General features: G+C 40.1%; 1 protein-coding gene across 1 annotated transcript in view; it reads right to left on the bottom strand.

The window, feature by feature from the left end:
• LOC110174021 (protein sidekick-1-like) overlaps nt 1-19,258 on the bottom strand; it is a 260,668-nt gene that overhangs the window by 96,782 nt on the left and 144,628 nt on the right. Inside the window, 2 exon segments of the mRNA XM_020940057.2 lie at nt 1,918-2,099; nt 3,681-3,821. Coding sequence (XP_020795716.2) covers nt 1,918-2,099; nt 3,681-3,821 — 323 coding nt within the window.

Here is a 19,258-nt window from a genome sequence, read left to right as displayed (position 1 = left end):
CACCATTACATTGGTGGTTATGATCCGACAGAGCAGCTCAGAGTCACACTGACACCACACAAGAGGAACGCAGCGGCTTCAAAGTCGCACACGAAGACACAAAGTCGGGTCACGCCTCTCCGAACTCGGGGAGAAGCAAAAAATCGCACCCAAAATCAGCTGCCTCAAGACTTAGAGACAAACGACTTTTTACAGAGGATTACTAAAACAAGCGACAAGCGTGAGTGAAGCGAAATACAAGTCCAGGCATGTTCTTGACGAGTGAACGACATTATAACACGCTTAAAGGCTCAAAAAAACACTGTTAATTTTGCATAATATGTGTCCTTCCAATCTAATATAGTAACTTCCGAAAGCAAAGCGGAAGACGGTAAATGACTAAAAGAGGAAGTGGTCGCGGGGCTAAATCTTGTTTAACTGCGATCATTCCTCAAAGTGGGTTTTATTCGTGCGTTTATTATAGTTATTAAAGATCAGCCTAGCCCCGCACACATGCAAGCGGGCATAAAGATCCAGTCATTATTACAAGAGCGGCCGACAGCTTTATAGACTCAGGAAGCACTGGGCTCATTCATTATTCTAATACGGTTTAATAGGAGTGTAAACCAGGGATGGGAAAGACAGTGCAGCGTGGAGGGGAGGGGAGCTAAAGGGTACATAGCAAATCAAGCTGGCATTGAGTACGGATGGGACAATGGGATGTTATATGTCTATGGATTTGGGAGTTGTTTGGTCTGAATGATGTTACACAAGTAGAAAAACTGAAACTCCGTAACAGTTATAAGTCTTTAAAACTGCTTGGCTATTATATAAAATGTACAAGGGTTGTCAAAAGTGCTGAGAATGTGATACTAATCGAAACGTAGACTAGTCTTGAAACTAGATACCATATTTTTTGGACTATAAGTCACGCTTTTTTCATGGTTTGGTTGATCCTGTGACTTATACTCCGGTGCGACTTATATATTAAAATGTTCAGACTGACAGGCGTGAGAGGGCGCTCCAGGCTTGTGTAGTTTTCTGCGCATGTCTCCTGCAGAAAAAGCCACTGTCCTGCTGCAAGTAGTGAAATACGCAGCAGAAAATGGTAATCGAGCAACAGAAAGAAAGTTTGGAGTGAGCGAGAAACTTGTGAGGGACTGGCAGAAAGCGGGGATGGAGAACACAGCTTAAAGCAACCGGGCGGGTGCACCATGAAACTTTCCTGGAAGTCACTGGATGACAAAGCATGGACTTCAGTGACAACCGAAGTTGCGCGGAGTTGCTCAGAAGTGACACCGAGGATGAAGAATTCAGTGGATTCAATGGATTTAGTGATTTGGAGTGAGATGGAGAGTTTGATAAACTTATGTTCTGTTGTTTATGCTATAGTTACTTAGTCCACTTCTTTTAAACACTCTTATGACCTCGACACAGGTCCACAAATCCATAAATTGGGTTTAGGAATGCTGCAAAAAATGCGGATTTGACGCTCCCAAAATCGTGTTGTCTGAGATTGTGATTTTCGCTCCAAATCGATCGTTTAGCCCTGGTTTAGATGGAGTTGTGTTTTGTTTCATTCACACATGTTTGAGTAACCCTTTATTATTAGTCTGTCCTACATCTCCAAAGCTCAAAATGCTCTGTTCCAACTTGTGAAGTCATGAAGTGGTAGTTTTAAAGTGAACAGCTACCTTTTACCTTTTGTTTATTTTACATTGGAAATGATTCTAGTGAAGGTGTGTGGAGTTTAAAAACACAGTGGAGCACGTTCTGTGGAATAGAAAGTGGAATAGGTTGTTAACTGTTTGAGAGAAGGATGTGTGAATAAAACAAAACACAACTCCAGGTATATTTGTGATGAGAAAACAACATTATAACACAGATCTGAAAATAGAGGTACTCGAAGTAGAAGTACACGATATTGTTCCATCTTACCTCCCTGTAGAGTGTATTCCGTGACAGGACTGCTGTACACCCCCAGTCCCACTCCTGTGTACGCGGCCACCTGGATCTGGTACTGGGTCCAGATGATGAGGTCTTTGAGCAGGCAGTAGTTGGTCTCCGGGCTGGTGATGTTCTTCTCCTGGTAGTCTCCTGGTAGACCCGCCAGACGGTACCTGGAACGAGCCACGCAGCAGCATAAGAAAGGGAAATCTGACATTGGTTTGATACAACAATTGAAATGGGACTAAACATATGAACTTTATTCCAAACCACATTTCAGAGAGAGTTGCTAAAGGGGACAGAAATTTGCCTTTCTTGAACAGCTTTAGAATGTTCTTGAGCTGTATCAGAACAAGAGCACATAGACAAGGATATACTCATGGACCACTATGGAACCTACCTGGACCACTGAGGGGTTACACAGATATACAAAACTACTATGTACTATGACTTACATAATATGCTATTGTCAAAAGAAAGAGAGTTTATTCTTTTTTTGTTTTTTTTTTTTTTACTTCAGTGATCATTAGGGGTGTGCAAAAATATTGAAATATTGAAACATCATATTGTTTAATATGATGATGCAGTATTGATATCATGGACTGCTGTATTGATATTTCACCAAGAGTATTTTTTGGTATATTTTAATAAATTATTTTTCTACAGCGCTACAGTTTTGTTTCTTTAAACTCTTTTATGCAACACATTTGACATCTGTCAGCCCATATGTGTTATGTGTTATATGTCACATATATGAGTTAACACATATATATGTTTGGTATTATGACATGCAGAAGCACAAGGGAGAGAATGAACGAGGAAGTCAGGTGGAGCGTCTACAGACTACGGCTGTTTTACAGCTTCAGCTGTGATTTCAAATGTCTCACATGAACACACTCAGTGAGGGAATATTTAAGTCATAAACCTATAGACTTTCGTTGTATTTATCGCACTTTCCGTGATCGCAGACCCGCAGTAAATAGCGAAAGAGCGGGGCGGGGTGAAGATGCAAAAGGTCATGGGCAGTCAGGGGGGTGATGTTGGTGTTGAGTCCAGCGCTGTGACCAGGTGCAGGACTGTGACAGAGGCCCATATGGAGACACTGGGGCTGGGACAGACTGAGGCTCACTGCAGCCTGGAGAAAGTCTGTTACACCCAACAGACACATGCTCTGTAAAACTCCTCATAAATGTTACTGGATAACATAGTCATATGTTTATAGGAAATTATTAAATATATATATATACATATTTATATATACATATAACTTGCAATCATGGAGGAATTAGATTTGTTTGTTGCATTATGAGAGTAATAATATCCAATAATAACAGTAGGATATTTGTTCTTACAAGTGCTCCAGATGAACATTTTCAGTTAAGAAAAAGTTTTGTGAATGCCATAAATGTTCATAAGAAGGCCTTAAGTGCAAATTTGTTGGTAAGAACATTTAATGAATGAAGTTCAGTGTCCTTAATATTGTATAGTGTATTATTAATGTAGATAAGTCAGCAAAAAGCAAAACAAAAAGTAAGACAACTGTGCCTTTTGCCAACCATTATGATGGGTAATAAATAACTATAAAGAAGGATAACGCTAACGATAAGGACACCAGTTTTCATCCGGTCAGGTACGATGCATGTCAGACTGTTGATTCCCTGACCAAAGTGAGCAGAGATCATTGATAAGCACATGGAAAACAACTACTCAAGACCATAGCGTTGCTTCTGCGCGGTGCTGGAGGGTGCATGTACCTGAGCATGTAGCCCCTCAGTACCCCGTTGAGCTGGGGCTCGGGTGGGGGCTGCCACTGCACCATGATGGACTGGTTTGTCCTTCCGCTGGCCACGATGTTCTTCGGAGGAGCGCTGGGGGCTTCCTCTCTCAGCATCAGCCTGTACAAGAGAGAAGAACACATGGCCAAATTAGGGACAACAAATTGATCAAAAACGAGGACACCTGGTTCGGAGGGGAAAATAAAACGCCTGTACTTTGTAATTTCTGTTGCATTTGTGATATTATGTGTTGCAGGTGGTGTGGGGTTCTCTTCACGGGAATTTGGACAAACTACTGTATATAATTTACTGCATTTCATTGGATTTTAGAGGTCTGCAAAGGCACAACTCAATAATATATGTCTATGTAACCTATATTTATTTTACTCTAGTTTGTGTTAGTCCAAAGAGGTTTATTTGGTCTTCCAATAATTTATGTTATTAGGTTACTTTTTTCAGACCCAGAGTTTGTTTTCGTACCTGACAGTTTCAGCTCATGTATGAATTCTGAGGAAGCTGAATTCACACACGAGCTGAAGAAGAAACAAACAATGCAATACATTTTCGGGGCATGAACATTACACACAGGGAAGGTGGCAGCATCAAAATTAAAATACACAGAAAACGAACTCACACCGACTGGTATCTATTACGGACATCGGAACGTCCCACAGCCCACAGACTCTTGTTGTAAGAACATTATTTGACAGAGCCAACGTTATAACGGATGAACAAGACAAACAGGAAGAAGACGCTCTGAAGCAATGCCAGTATCCAAAATGGGCAATAAACAAAGGAACCGAAAAAGTGCAGAGGGCAATGAGAAAAGACAATATGAACACACCAGTGAAACCGCACAGAAAACTCAGGCAAATACTCGTCCACCCGAAAGACAAAATAGAAACGGAGCATAAATGTAACGTCATATATGAAAAACCCTACATGTCCTGCAAAAAAACACACACTGGGGAAAAAGGCACTGAGTTCAGTACAAAATAAAAGGAACATAAGACAGAATGCGAGAAGGAAATAGCAAAGGCAAAACATGAGCAACAAAACACAAAGCAGGACAGGAACAACTTACATCGGCCATATCTGACCGCTGTAAAAGAGAAAACCACCTTATGGACTGGGATGGAGCAAACATCATCGGGACAGAGGAAAACAAACACCGTCGCTGGATTAAAGATGCAATCGAAATAAGGAAACATGCTCGTGGGACGATAAACCGGGACGAGGGGGCTTTTTTACTCTCACACACCTGGGATACTGTCCTGAGGAAGTGGGTCTGCAGATGGCGCTGTCGTTCTGACTCCACGAGTAGGAAGACAATGCCAGAAACTGTTTAAATCAGTTGACCGGACACTTCACAGCAACATCAAGTGACCACTCTGAGGGAGAGCGCTAGTGATCAGTCGAAAACAAACTAACATATCTAGTCTGTGTTCCCTGTTCCTGTGCACTTCTCACATACAGTACAGACAGAGAGTTTTCTGTCTGTGCCTCATACAGAGCAGAACAAACATACAGGCTTAAGCCCTTATCAGAATGTATGTTTGATCACATATTTACAATAAGATAGTGCAGAGAGGGCGGGACTATTTCCGTTTAACGCTTCTGTTGCGACGCTAAAACTTTAACGTATCTCCAAAAATATTAGAGTAAATCTGGTCAATTAAAACCTGGTTTCGAGTTTGAGTTATGACATCCAACCTCTTCACAATAGTTTAAATACTTTGGCAATACGCTTCATAATTCTAAGTGCATTCTGTGATCAAAAGGAGCGGTGTGTCCCCTCGCTGTGTCAGATGTCAGAGAGCACACGAGCGAGGAGGGGAAAGGCAGAATTTTGATCAGGGGTCTCCAACCTTTTGCGTCTGGTGAGTTATTTTTACAAAACGACTGAGACTTATTTTTGCGGTTGAAAGAAAGTGAGTCGATATAAGAGGGCAAGCCTTAGATGGTACAGTTACAGCCTATAAAACATTGATCGATTGATTCCTTTTTTATTTCGTGTTTGTGCCAAGAGAGAAACGATAATCATACACATACTACATAGACACTGTACACAACAGAAAAGCATTTCTCGAAAAGGAGCGAGAAGAAGAAAAAATTTATATTAACCTGCCCCTGTTCATGACCAGTGTTGGGGAGTAACAGATTACATGTACTGAAGTTATGTAATCAAAGTATACATTATGAGTAACTGTATTCAGTTACAGTTACTGTTTCAGTGAGTGGTAATTGGATTACAGTTACTTGGTTGAAATAAATGGATTACACGGCGATATTTTCCTGTTTTCACATTTTGAAACCAGGACTAAACCAGGTCTAAACCAGGACTAAAACCAGGTCTAAACCAGGACTAAACCAGGACTAAACCAGGTCTAAACCAGGACTAAACCAGGACTAAACAGGTCTAAACCAGGACTAAACCAGGACTAAACCAGATCTAAACCAGATCTAAACCAGGTCTAAACCAGGACTAAACCAGGTCTAAACCAGGTCTAAACCAGGACTAAACCAGGACTAAACCAGGACTAAACCAGGTCTAAACTAGGACTAAACCAGGTCTAAACCAGGACTAAACCAGGTCTAAACCAGGACTAAACCAGGTCTAAACTAGGACTAAACCAGGTCTAAACCAGGTCTAAACCAGGACTAAACCAGGATAAACCAGGACTAAACCAGGACTAAAACAGGATTTAACAGGACTAAATCATGCGGCGTGGACGTGTTTCCTCTTCTTCTATCAATAATATTTTTAATCTGGTTAAGTAAAGACTCTGCCTTTTTATTTTCTGTTATCAGACAAAACATCTTATGTTACGATTTCCTAGTCTTTTGCTTCTCTACAGCAAATCAAGTAATCCAAAGTATTCAGATTACGTTACTCACTTTAAGTAATTTAATAGATTCCGTTACAAACTACATTTTGGGGTCTGTAATCTGTAATCTGTAGGGGAATACATTTTAAAACTAACCTTCCCAACATTGTTCACGACATAGTTTCAAAACTGATGTGGTTTCTTATGTACCTTGATCACAGAACATTACAAATATTTACCTCATACTACGGTCGTACAAACTAATAATAATGATTAAAAAAGGCACAGAAGTTTATCGTTTATGGTCGTATCAAAATAAGCAAAATGAGAAAAAATTTTTAGGCATTTTTTCTTATGGTTGTGCAAAGTAATAATAATGACAAAGAAGGCAGAAAATGTAATGTTTATGACTGTATCAAAAGAAAAAGAAGAAAAGCAGGTGTTTAGTTATAGTCGTGGTTTACTTGTGAAGACAGTGGATCTAGTCTTCTAGGTATTTCTGTAAGATTTGATTTTTATATTGTTTTATGATGTGCATCAAGTTAGTACAAGCTTTGAAGAATATAACCATTAACCATTATTTGTGCACAAAGTTAAAAATAAGACATTTACAATGATAATTAATGAAATTTTAGTTATTCAGTACAATACGTATATTCAGAAATCCCTTTCCGAGCTACTTGTAAAGGGGTAAAGCTACAGGTTGGAGACACCTGATTTAGATGGACGCTGCAGAGAGGTGTCGCTGGAATGAATCTGATCAGAGTCAAGACTCTGGCCAAATTTGTCAAAATCCTGGACATTTTGGAATAATTTGGAAATTCCTCTCAGATGTTTTTTTTTAGGGTCCCAGAAGGAGGATGTATGGTCACATAGGCTACGTTCAGACTGCAGGGATTAATGCTCAGTTTGGATATTTTCTGTATAAGCTGATTTTTTTTTAATGTGGTCGTTCACACTTCCAATTAAATGTGACTTGTACGTAGATCACACATGTGTGAACTTTAAATGCCCCAAAAGAGTCCCGCACACATCACACACAGCGAGTGTGCTCAGCGTTTATGGAAGTCGCCTAAACACAAGGCTTGTCTTCCAAAAATACCATCCAGTCCTTGGTAAAATGGGCAGGTTACACGTCCACGGCCGCTTTGTTTGTTTGAGTCTTTAGTCTCCTTTTATTTGGTTCAGAGGCTCTTTATTTTTTGTTGACACTGGAGCCAGGACCACCTGTAGCCACAATCGGCCATTTCTTTGGCAATCATGTCAAAAACTAGCCAGGCTGGCGCCACCTAGTGCCTCCTCTCAATTTCATTTCTCTTCAGCAACTAGGTCAGGAATCAGAATACACTAGACGGTTCACAAAAACCCAGAAGAGTGAGTTTGGGCACCAGCCAGTCAGCGAAGAGCCATATATTCTGTGTTGGCAACGATTCCTGAGATCGAGGATTTAAAGAACAAAGAGAATGTTTGGTGGATTTTCTCAAGGAGAAAGATGTTATTGTCCTTCTTCCTATGGGATTTGGGAAAAGCTTAATATACCAGTTAGTCCCGTTAGCGGCGCATTACATACGTTACGACCAAATAGCAGTGATTGGTTAAATGAAAAAAAGTATCTGCCTACCATCGAGCGAATGAATTCTAACGCTGCGAGGTCAGACGGTTTGTACGAAGTGAAACTGGCTCATGAATCAGGCTAGTCAAAAACCACCCAATTCCAATGAGACCCTTCCAGTTTAACCTGAATACAGCGATCCCCCCAAATATGAATAAACTCGCTAACCTCGCTTTCCCTCCATTGACTAGACTTCGAGCCTGACGTGTAGGTGGGATGAATGTGACCTGGCCGTTCAGACTGAAGTCGCATGTCAAAAGATCAAATATGTAACAGTTCTAGGAGCATATATCCATGTGGCCTGGGTCGCATTTGAAAAAATCGCATTATCGTCATTAAAAGATCAGATAAAGGTCACATAGGGGCGAAAAAATCGGATTTGGGTCATTTCAGGCTGCAGTCTGAACATAGCCTTCGATAAAATATGACAGGTTTTCATGCTTTTCTAATTATTCCTTCCTTTGGTGGGATGGTACCTGTTTTAAGTGGACTTGTTTCTTTCCATGAGTGTCGTAGATTAAAACTACATAGGACATACACAAGCGCAATGTCTTCTTTAACCTTGCCTCAAAAACAATGCAATACTTTTGATGAAGCAACAACGCGAGCTCATAAAAGCCAACTCTGCATAATGTGTCTCCTTTAATAATGAGTTTTCAAACAAATAAACCAATTTTGTCGGAAAGTTTGTGTTCTATTTCTGCTGGAGGCTCCGCTCATATCAACATTTAGTGAGCGGGACACACGGGAATCAACCGTATCTATCTGAATCCAATCATCTTATATTGTGGTTTCATTCTCTGGCACAGCGCCTCCTCCTGGAAGCTTCTCATTCACTCGCCTCTTTTCCATCTTGAGTTTTTCATTAGCGTTTCAGACTGAGCGCAGCTGTTATTGATGGAGACGTTTAACTCATTACTTGAATCAAAATTTCTCTTGGGAGCGAGGAAGATGGCGCGTCAGGTTTGAAATTACGTAAGCAAATATAAAAAAAAGCATAAGAAATACAGTTAAAATGCAGATTTTAGATGGTCACGTAGTCCCGGTTTCTTGGTTGTCTCTCGGTCCCATGCTGTCTGCTGACTTCGTAATAGAGTTGTCAAAAGTATTAAAACTCAGAAGCGTGCCATCTGCTTTAATTTGAAGTTTATGTAATTGGAAGAACATAAAATTAAAGGTAATGCACAAAATCAGGTATTTTTCAAAGGATAGACACAGAAATAAGAAACACTAAATCTGAAGGAGCGGAGCAAGAAACACAAATCATTTCATATTGTCGACAGAAAGCTTTTGTCATTTGCAGACTTACTCACAGCGGGAAGAGGAACCAAAACTTTTACTCAAATAAGAGTACTGTTAATTCAATCAAAAATAGTACCGTCATTTTTGGACTACAAGTCACACTTTTTTTCATGGTTTGGGTGTTTCCTACGACTTATTCTCTGGTGCGACTTATGTATTAAAATGTTCACACTGACAGCTGCGAGAGGCTCTAGTCTTGTGTGTCAGTATCTGCTGCTCCTGTTCCTCCTGTACCACTGTCACTTGACTCTACTGCGCATGTCTTCTGCAGAAAGAGCCTCTGTCCTGTCTGTGTCATGTCAGTCGATCGCACCGTTACTTCCGCACCACTGAAAATTTAAACAAATTTATAATGACAACTGAGAAGACTGACCACAAATGCCCCCAAAAAGAAAATCATATCGAGCAGCAGAAAGAAAGTTTGGAGTGAGCGAGAAACTTGTGACACCGGTAGGATGCACCATGAAATTTTCCTGAAGTCATTGGATGGATGGACAAAGTCTGGACTTCAGTGAAACCGAAACCATCCTGTCGGGATTCAGAAAGGCCCGAATAATTCTAACTGGAACTGATGCTGAGTCTGACGACAGCGACACAGAAGAGGAAGAAACGCTCTGTTTACCTCCGGAGGTTGCGGAGTTGCTCAGAATTGACACCGAGGATGAAGAATTGAATGGATTTAGTGATTTGGAGTGAGATGGAGAGTTTGGTAAACTTGTTCTGTTCTGTTGTTTATGTTATAGTTTATCTGAAGAACTGTTCATATGTGACGTTAACAGTCTGTTGTTCTCTCTTCTATTGTTATTACTAAAACTTGACTTTCAACATGAAATGTCGGTTCCTGGTCTCTGATTTATAAAATAAATTTCCCACAAAAAGTGTGACTTATATGTTTTTTTCTTCTTCATAATGCATTTTTTTGGCTGGTGTAACTTACACTCCAGAGCGAATTATAGTCCAAAAAATATGGTAGCTCAAGTAGGAATAAAAGTATGTAGATATCAGAATACTCTGAAAAGTGCAATTTCTTCAAAAAGTGACTATATGTCACTGAGTACTACCCACCTCTGCATGTGCATAACACACTTTGTAAATGAGATCCCTGGCCTTTAACTTGGCTTTGTCATCACCTGCTTGTCTCCATGGAGATATGGGCTTTAGATTCTGTTTGGATCCAGATGGGCCTATAGAGTGTGAAAAACCTCTGTCCTAATGTGAGATGATCTGACCAGAGCCGCTCATTTGTATCATGTATTGTCAAATCAGAAGACATCTCCTTCAAAGTTCTTGTAACATCTGGTAACCAATGTGTAAATTGAGAGTAATAACAGTTTGGTGCTTTGATTGTTGATTCTGCAGAAACCGTACTGTTTCTTAGTCATTTGTGTTATTCTCTTTTTTAAATGTGCTCATATTTTTATATAGAGCTTTTTCACACAGACAGTGAGGTGAGGGAGGTTAAGTGTCTTGCCCAAGGACACAGTGACAGCATTCATCTGTGGGAGTTGAAACGTTCAGCTCAGTGGACAAACCTCCACCTACAGAGCAACTGTCTCCCCTGGGTTTTGCCAAAGCGTGTGATTCTTGCTGGTCAAGCGAAGCGGGCAAAAATCTCCACGCAGACCAGCAGGTGGCAGCCCCTCCACCAGAAAAGTTCCATAATGTGGCTTTAAATCAGTCTTAGACTAAATACACAGGGCCTTCTCACGGTTAACAGTCACATCTGCAGTCAGCCGGACCTCGTGACCTCTACGTACAGATCCTCCATTAACAGAGTCGGTCCCTCCTTTACGTTTAACAGTGGGAGCAGATGTTCACTTAAAGGATAAAGCTTGTTTTTCCATATGTAGGTCACATAAACATTACCGGAACATCATAGAAAATTATGTCACTGAAATTATGAAACATATAGAGCTTAGTAACATGAACTGTAGTAACTTTTCAATAAAGCTGTACTTATCCTTGTAGTTTCCAAACACCATACATTTACTCCGACTTCATATTTGACAGTTTAATAGTTACTTGAGTGAAAGTTTTTGTTACTTTTCCCACTGTGAGTAAGTCTACAAGTGACAAAAGCTTTATGTGGAGAATATAAAATGATTTGAACATTTGTGTTTCTTGTGCGGCTCCTTCAGATATCATTTTGTTCTTCTCATTTTTGTGCCTGTTCTTTGAAAAAACTATATTTTGCGCATTATTTAATTAATCTGTTGTTCTTCTAATGACATTAACTTAAAATTATAAATCAGACGTTACGCTCAAGACAGTTACTCTTACAGTTACTTGAGTAGTAGTTTAGTAGTAGTTTTTTTTTACTAAGCAAACCTAATCTGTGCACTCAAGTTTACAGAGCTTTTAATCATGTTATATCTGTTTCCCCTTCTCATTTATCCTCTCAAAGTTGTCTTTAGAGTGATTCATGCATGTTTGCGGTTTTTTTTGTTTTGTTTGTTTGTTTGTTTTTTTTCTCTCCAAAATTCTGAAGCGTGTCGACCTTTATCATTTAAAATTTGATGACAGAATTTGAACTTTTTAAACATTTTTGAACAAAAGAAGTAGTTCTTGCCTGGCAAATCTAGATTTTTTTTAAACTTTCGTTTTTTCCTCCAGAGCACCCAATGTTGCTTTGATATGGATCATAAACTGTAAAAAGAAGTGGACTACAGACCGTATTATAGTTCTGTGTCGACTCAACACACACTGCCACCGTTGCCTTGTTGCCATCATTTTTGATTTATGGATCTTCGTCGAGGTCTATGTGTCGCGAAGTAATTCACCGCCACATCACCACAAGGAGACTAGGATTTCCCCTTCTCATTTCCCCTCTCGAAGTTGTCTTTAGAGTGATTCATGCACGTTTGCATAAGAGCTTTTACTTTTTCCTAAAAATTCTGAAATGTGTCAACCTTTATAATTTAAAATCTGATGATTGAACTTTTTTTTGTAATTTTTGAACTCAAGAAGTAGTTCTTGCCTGGCAAATCTAGAATGATATCTCTATCATTTTTATACAGCAGGATAAGTCACAACTCTCTCTCTCGATCCAGAACCATGATAGTCTAATCAGATTTGTTCATGTGAAACTAAAGAGCTCACTGGACCCGTCAGTTTAGTGCTTCACTCATTGATTCTGCAGAAATCTGAGATGTTTTTCAGTCCCATGTGATATTTTTTACTTTTGTTTTTCCTCCTAAAGAGCCAAAGCTCCACAGTCAAATGAAGCTCATTGAGGCTTATGTTGGTTATATAATTTGGGGCAGAGTTCTATATTAGGAATAAGAAATTATTAATGGATAAAATAGCGAAATAACAACACCAGGATCATGTAGAGTAGGTTAATACAAACATTTTAAGACCAAAATCACGAGTCCGGCAGCAGCAGTTACAGAGAAAGGGGACAATTTTTCAATGCACCGTAGTTTTCAGACTATAAGTCGCACATTTTTTAATAGTTTGCGTGGTCGTGCGATTTATAGTCCGGTGCGACTTATATATTAAAATGTTCACACTGACAGCTGCGAGAGGCTCTAGGCTTGTGAATCAGTTTTCTGCGCATGTCTCCTGCAGAAAAAGCCTCTGTCCTGCTGCAAGTAGTGAAATATGCAGCAGAAAACAGTAATTGAGCAGCAGAAAGAAAGTTTGGAGTAAGTGAGAAACCTGTGAGGGACTGGTGGAAAGCGGGAATGGAGAACACAACTTCACAGCAACCAGGTAGGTAAACCATGCAACTTTCCAGGAAGTCATTGGATGACAAAGCATGGACTTCAGTGTCAGCTCAGAAGTGACACCGAGGATGAAGTATTCAGTGGATTCAATGGATTTAGTAATTTGGAGTGAGATGGAGCGTTTGGTAAACCATTCTGCTATAATTATCTGAATATTGTGAATTGTTAATATGTTACGTTAACTTATTAATGCCTGTTCAGCCTGTTGTTCTTTATTCTATTGTTGTTACTAGAAATTGCTTTTCAAGATAAAATGTCGGTCCTGGTCCCCGATTTTATAAAATAAAAAAGTGCGATTTATAGTCCGGTGCGACTTCTTTATTATGCAATTTTTGGCTGGTGCGACTTATATTCCAGAGCGATTTATAGTCCGAAATATATGGTAAAGCCAACTGGAGTCAATGGAGCCAGCTAGTGGGTTAACTATGTCCATCTATATATACAGCCTATGATATGGGCCTATCATTGGCTAATTCAGATTCACTGGTAATACTTTTCGAAGATGTATTTTAAATCCCAGGCAAAATAACTAGTATATTTTGTGTTAAAAACGGCACTGAATTTGAACTTCATCGCAGAGTTGCCATTACCATTCCATTAAGTGATCTTTTGTTCCATTCTATCAACATTTTCTGCTTCGTTTCAAAATACAGGCTTGACGGGATCATGACAGAAGTGTTAACGTGTCAGTGGGGCATCAATTTCTTCTTGTGAGTCTTGATCTTGTGTTAATATGCACGCTGGCTGAATGACATATGCTGTTGAGTAAATATATGTAAATGTCACGTAATCTCTCAGGCTTTCTGCAGATTAAGTACAAGAGCGGATCCGTGTGGTACTCTTCACACTCACATCTTTGAGTGGGATGGACTTAATCTGGAGCGTACACTGTAAGCATGCATATTTAAAAAGAAAATTTAGTATAGTTTGTACTGCTTTACAATAATTACACTTTATTTAGCCTTAATAGAGAATGATCAAAGACTTAAGTAATAAATAAAGCAAATAGTCAATTAAAGAAAACATGTCGTACTTTAATCTGTGACACTTTAAGATTATTATGTTAGAATTTGGACATTTTAAATCACAATATTGATCTAAAACAACTGAATAAAAGAAACAGGTCCACTGACTTCTATGTAAAAAAAAACAACAACACATTTTTACACTGTCATTTAGGTAAGACTTTTTGGGCACATGACTAAATGGATAATAAATGGATGAATAAAAACAACTCATCAACAAATATAACCCACTTGTAGCTCTATAGACTGGTGTATGTACTGTTATTATTTCCATAGTTGTCATTATTCTCAACACTGAGTTGATCCCTCCAGTATACTGTTAGACTCTATGCATTACTATTATGGGTGTGCAAAAATATCAAAATATTGGTATATTGTATTGTTTAATGTGAAGATATAGTATCGATATCAGGGACCACTGTATCAAGAGTATTTTATGGTATATTTTACTACATTATTTTGTTACAGTGCTACAGTTTTGTAGTCTGATTCATCAGACGGTTTTACTTTGTGGAAACCATCTGACCTTGCAGCATTAGGATTCGTTCACTCAACGGTAGGCAGGTACTTTTTATCATTTAACCAATCGCTCCTATCGTCATGATGTATGTAATGCGCCGCTAACAGGGCTAACTGGTATATTAACCTTTTCCCAAATCCCGTAGGAAGAAGGACAATAACGTCTTTCTCCTTGATGAAATTCACCAAACATTCTCTTTGTTCTGGCTTTAAATCCTCGATCTCGGGAATCGGTAACACTGAATATATGGGTCTTCGCTGATTGGCACTTCCAGGGTTTTACCACCTTGTGAATTACTGTTGAAGTGACCTGTCTAGAAATATTTTAACAACAGACGCGTCAGTTTTTATACCTTTCTCCAAGAATCACCTCAGTTTGTCTTCGCACCTTTTCCCCTTCTCTTCTTCTTTCAGCGACCTCAAAAACGGACTTTCTTTTGCGCCAAAATGGTCATGGATTCTCGTCCGCCATCGCAACAAACTTTGTGCGAATTGCGAGGAAGCAACAGTTTGAAAAAGTCTCTAAGAACCACTGCATAAACCATGTAATCCCCGCACGCCGGCAAGTCAGTTACACTAGAAACATAGGGACAAGCTAACAGCCAATAGAAAATGAGGGAGCCTAGTTTTCTATTGGCTGATGTTTATCTGGCCTCACTACATCCACAGTTGATAGATTTTCATTCTTTTTTTTTTTTTTTTTTTTTTTGGTCATCAATCGTCATCATTTAAACTTTCATTGACAATTTGAAACTAAAAAAAAAAAATCCTCCATTACAACCTTTAAGTGCAGCTGCCACCACATTTGTATAAACCTGTACATGCCAAATTTGTCTTTGCACGCTTGCATTGCCCAGCACAGGCTACTCTGCATCCACACTTGATTCATAACATTTAACAATATTTTCCAAAAAAAGGTGGTATAAGCAGTCATTTAGCTACCAGCCTCTGCTCCAGGTTCGACTAAGGCTCCGTTCCATATCCAGAAATGTTGGTCCTGGGGATATTAATAATCTGGCAAAGTTTCATGCTTGTCCCATAAAAGTCAACAATTGGTTTTGGTCCTTAACAGCTCCACTACTTTGAGTGCCTTAAAAGTGGAAAAGAGCTGTATAAAAATGTGACCATTTAAAGATGAGTCAAACAATCACAAATCAATCTAAATACAACTTTGAAAGGGTAAATGAGAAAGGAAAACAACCATAGCATCATTAAAAGCTCCGAGAAGTTGATTTTGCAGAATGATACAGGCTTTGTAACTGCTTGATTAAAAGGTTAGGCTCAGGAGTTTCAGTTAGTTTGAGTTTGAGTATTATTATTTAAGTAGGTACTAAGCTTGAATAATTTTTAATAAACTTTGTTCATTATGAATGAAGTGTTTATTAACATAGATTTTACAATATTTTTTACAACAACTGACATTATTTGTTGCTATAATTACCTGAATAATTGTCATGGAATAGATTATAGGGCAGAATCTTTATGGGACAACTGTTATACATATTAGACATATTTTCTTCTTTTGATTTGATTTGAATTGTGTGTTTTAAAATAAATATTCTGCTGACAGTTTCCTGAGGGCACAATTAAAGCATTTTCAAGTTCAAGTGAAAACACCAGCTAAATGATTTGAATAGCTGAATTCATCAAACTGTAAGGGCTGCAGTAATTTCAGCAAATGTTCCCTGCTAAAATAAATAGGCAGCCTTGTGGTCTAGACCTCTTTAAACTTGTTCTGAAACGCGTGGGGCTTGTGTCGAGCAGCTGAGTGTCAGTCTTCTCTCAAAATTGTGATGCTGATTTATTCTTAATCACAGAAATGTATTTATGTTAGAATTTGGTGTTTTGCTTCCAATCAGAAAGCAGAATGAGCCTCACATGTGTCTGATGTTTGTGTTTCCAGGTTCAATGCTGAAATCCGGTTTGTAAAGATCTGATCTAATTTATGAGTGCTAGTGCAGCCTCTGCAGCTCATTGAGGGAATTCTGGAGGTTCTGAGCTTTGAGTCATGAGCCTCAGCCTGTCCATAAACTGATGAGAAAAAATATTGTCTGTAGGTTAAGGCGCTGGCAACACATGATCAACTGTGACTGTCCCTTATTTGAAAGCAGTAAAAGAGCAGGGTACATACTGGTCCCGGTACCATTTGTTCTTTTGAATTTCAATTAAGAACAAAAACAATAAAATGGCAAAACTGTTTGTTATTTCATTATCCAGCTTTAGTGTCCAAAAAAAAAAAACAGGTCCCGGGGGACGGGTCAGACGAAGAGTGGTTCAGAAGCCCCTTATGATGAGTTGCAATCAGAGGTCAGCAACGTCGCCCGGATCGGCGTCACCGGGGCCCCACCCTGGAGTCAGGCCTGGGGTGGGTGCTCACCAGCGAGCGCCTGGTGGCCGGGCCTCCCCCCACGGGGCCTGTCCGGGCTCAGCCCGTAGGAGCGACATGGGGCCATCCTCACGGGGGCCCACCACCCAGGGGAGGATCCATATGGGGCCGGTGCAAGAAGATCTATGTGGCAGTCGAAGGCGGGGGCCTTGATGACCGGATCTCTAGCTTTGCGGACATGGAATGTCACCTCGCTGGGGGGGAAGGAGCCTGAGCTTGTGCGGGAGGTTGAGCGTTACCGACTAGATATAGTCGGCCTCACCTCCACGCACAGTTCGGGCTCTGGAACCCAACTCCTTGAGAGGGGCTGGACTCTCTATTTCTCTGGCGTTGGCCGCGGGGAGCGGCGGCGGGCTGGTGTGGGCCTGCTCATTGCCCCACAGCTCAGCCGCCGTGTGCTGGAGTTCACCCCGGTGAACGAGAGGGTCGCGTCCCTGCGCCTTCGGGTTGGGGACAGGTCTCTCACTGTGGTGTCGGCCTACGGGCCGAACAGCAGTGCAGAGTACCCGGCCTTCTTGGAGTCCCTGGGAGGGGTACTAGACAGGGGACTCTGTTGTTCTACTGGGGGACTTCAACGCCCACGTGGGCAACGACAGTGACACTTGGAGAGGGGTGATTGGGAGGAACGGCCTCCCTGATCTGAACCCGAGTGGTGTTTTGTTATTGGACTTCTGTGCTAGTCACAGTTTGTCCATAATGAACACCATGTTCGAGCACAAGGGTGTCCATCAGCGCACGTGGCACCAGGACACCCTAGGGCGGAGGTCGATGATCGACTTTGTACGACATTTGATTTTTCACAAGTTCAGTCAGATACTACACATGAAATCAATACAATCTGATCCCGCAAACATCCTGGATCCTTTGCTCTGAGTTCATTTCATAATGTTTTATAGAAGTATCGGATAGGGAATCGGTATCGGCAAATACTCAAAATCAAATCACTCAGACTCGGAGGCAAAAAAATGTGATCGGGACACCCCTAATAATGATGATACTTATTATATTAAAACGTTAATGATTAATTGAAAATCGATCGTTAATTCTCCTGATGATCGATTAATAAAATTTCACTGAATGCTCATCCTTAGTACAAGGATCCACAGACTCTTTGAAATGTGACTTCTGAACTGAATCTTAATTTGAAATCATAAGATACATATCACAATACAAGTCAAAAAGAAATTCTCAGTTCTTCAGCTCTACTTCCCTCCAACCCTTGAGCTGTAGTACACATACTGTGAGCCTCGTGTGATAATAGCCTCGATAATAGACCTGTCAGCCCTGTCACTGCTGATGAAGTAGGGACACCGTGTTGACATAGTTTGAAAGCTTTTCCCGTCACGAGCTTAACCAACGCCCAGCGCCGACTCAGGGTGTGCTCACAGCCTGTTCCATTCTCTCATACACAAATAACACTCTCTGAACTAAAACTGTCTAATGCACCGGCCATAATCAGCCTCCCCGCAGGACGCCACTCACACTCCTCACAATAGTTTGGTGTTTTGATTCAGACTGCGGTGACGGAGTGTACCAGCTTCTGTCTGCTCGCTGTGTCCAGAGAGAGCGGGGCCAGACAGGCTAATGTGTGCACCCCATGCTAATGCACTTCTAATCACTTGTAATTAGGAACGAGTCTGAATGGAACAAAACACAGCTCTTGCTATGTTTACCACGAATAAACATCACCGTGTTGCAAAAGTTTTAGAGAAGTATTGAACAATTGTTAAAAAAGCCAATATGACGATGTTTTCTGATCTATGTTATAATGTTTTCTCGTCAAACAGACCCAGAGTTGTTTTGTTTCATTCACACTTTAAAAAAAAAAGCAAACCTGAGTTCTTCTCTCAAGCACTCTGTTCCACCTTGTGATGTCATGTGTTAATACAGGAAGTCCTCCACTGTGTTTTTAAATTCCTTACAACTTCATGACAGTCATTTTGAGCATTTCAAGTCTGGTATTGAATATCTCTACTGAACTAAACGTAAACGGTATCTGTTCACTTGAAAAGATAAAATATGCCTTTATTAGTCCCAGAGTGGAGAAATTCCAGTGTTGCAACGTGCAATTCAAGAACAGCAGGAAAAAGGTAACATACAATAAAACAGATAATAAAAAATGGCTTAAAATAAAAAATAAAAAAAAAAGATTCATAA

This window comes from Boleophthalmus pectinirostris, unplaced genomic scaffold (assembly GCF_026225935.1).
Source record: "Boleophthalmus pectinirostris isolate CB_2022bp ecotype Guang Dong unplaced genomic scaffold, ASM2622593v1 HiC_scaffold_22, whole genome shotgun sequence".
NCBI classification, from domain to species: Eukaryota; Metazoa; Chordata; class Actinopteri; order Gobiiformes; family Gobiidae; genus Boleophthalmus; species Boleophthalmus pectinirostris.
The sequence above is the reverse complement of the archived record's forward strand: the minus strand, read 5'-3'. Positions and strand labels throughout refer to the sequence as shown.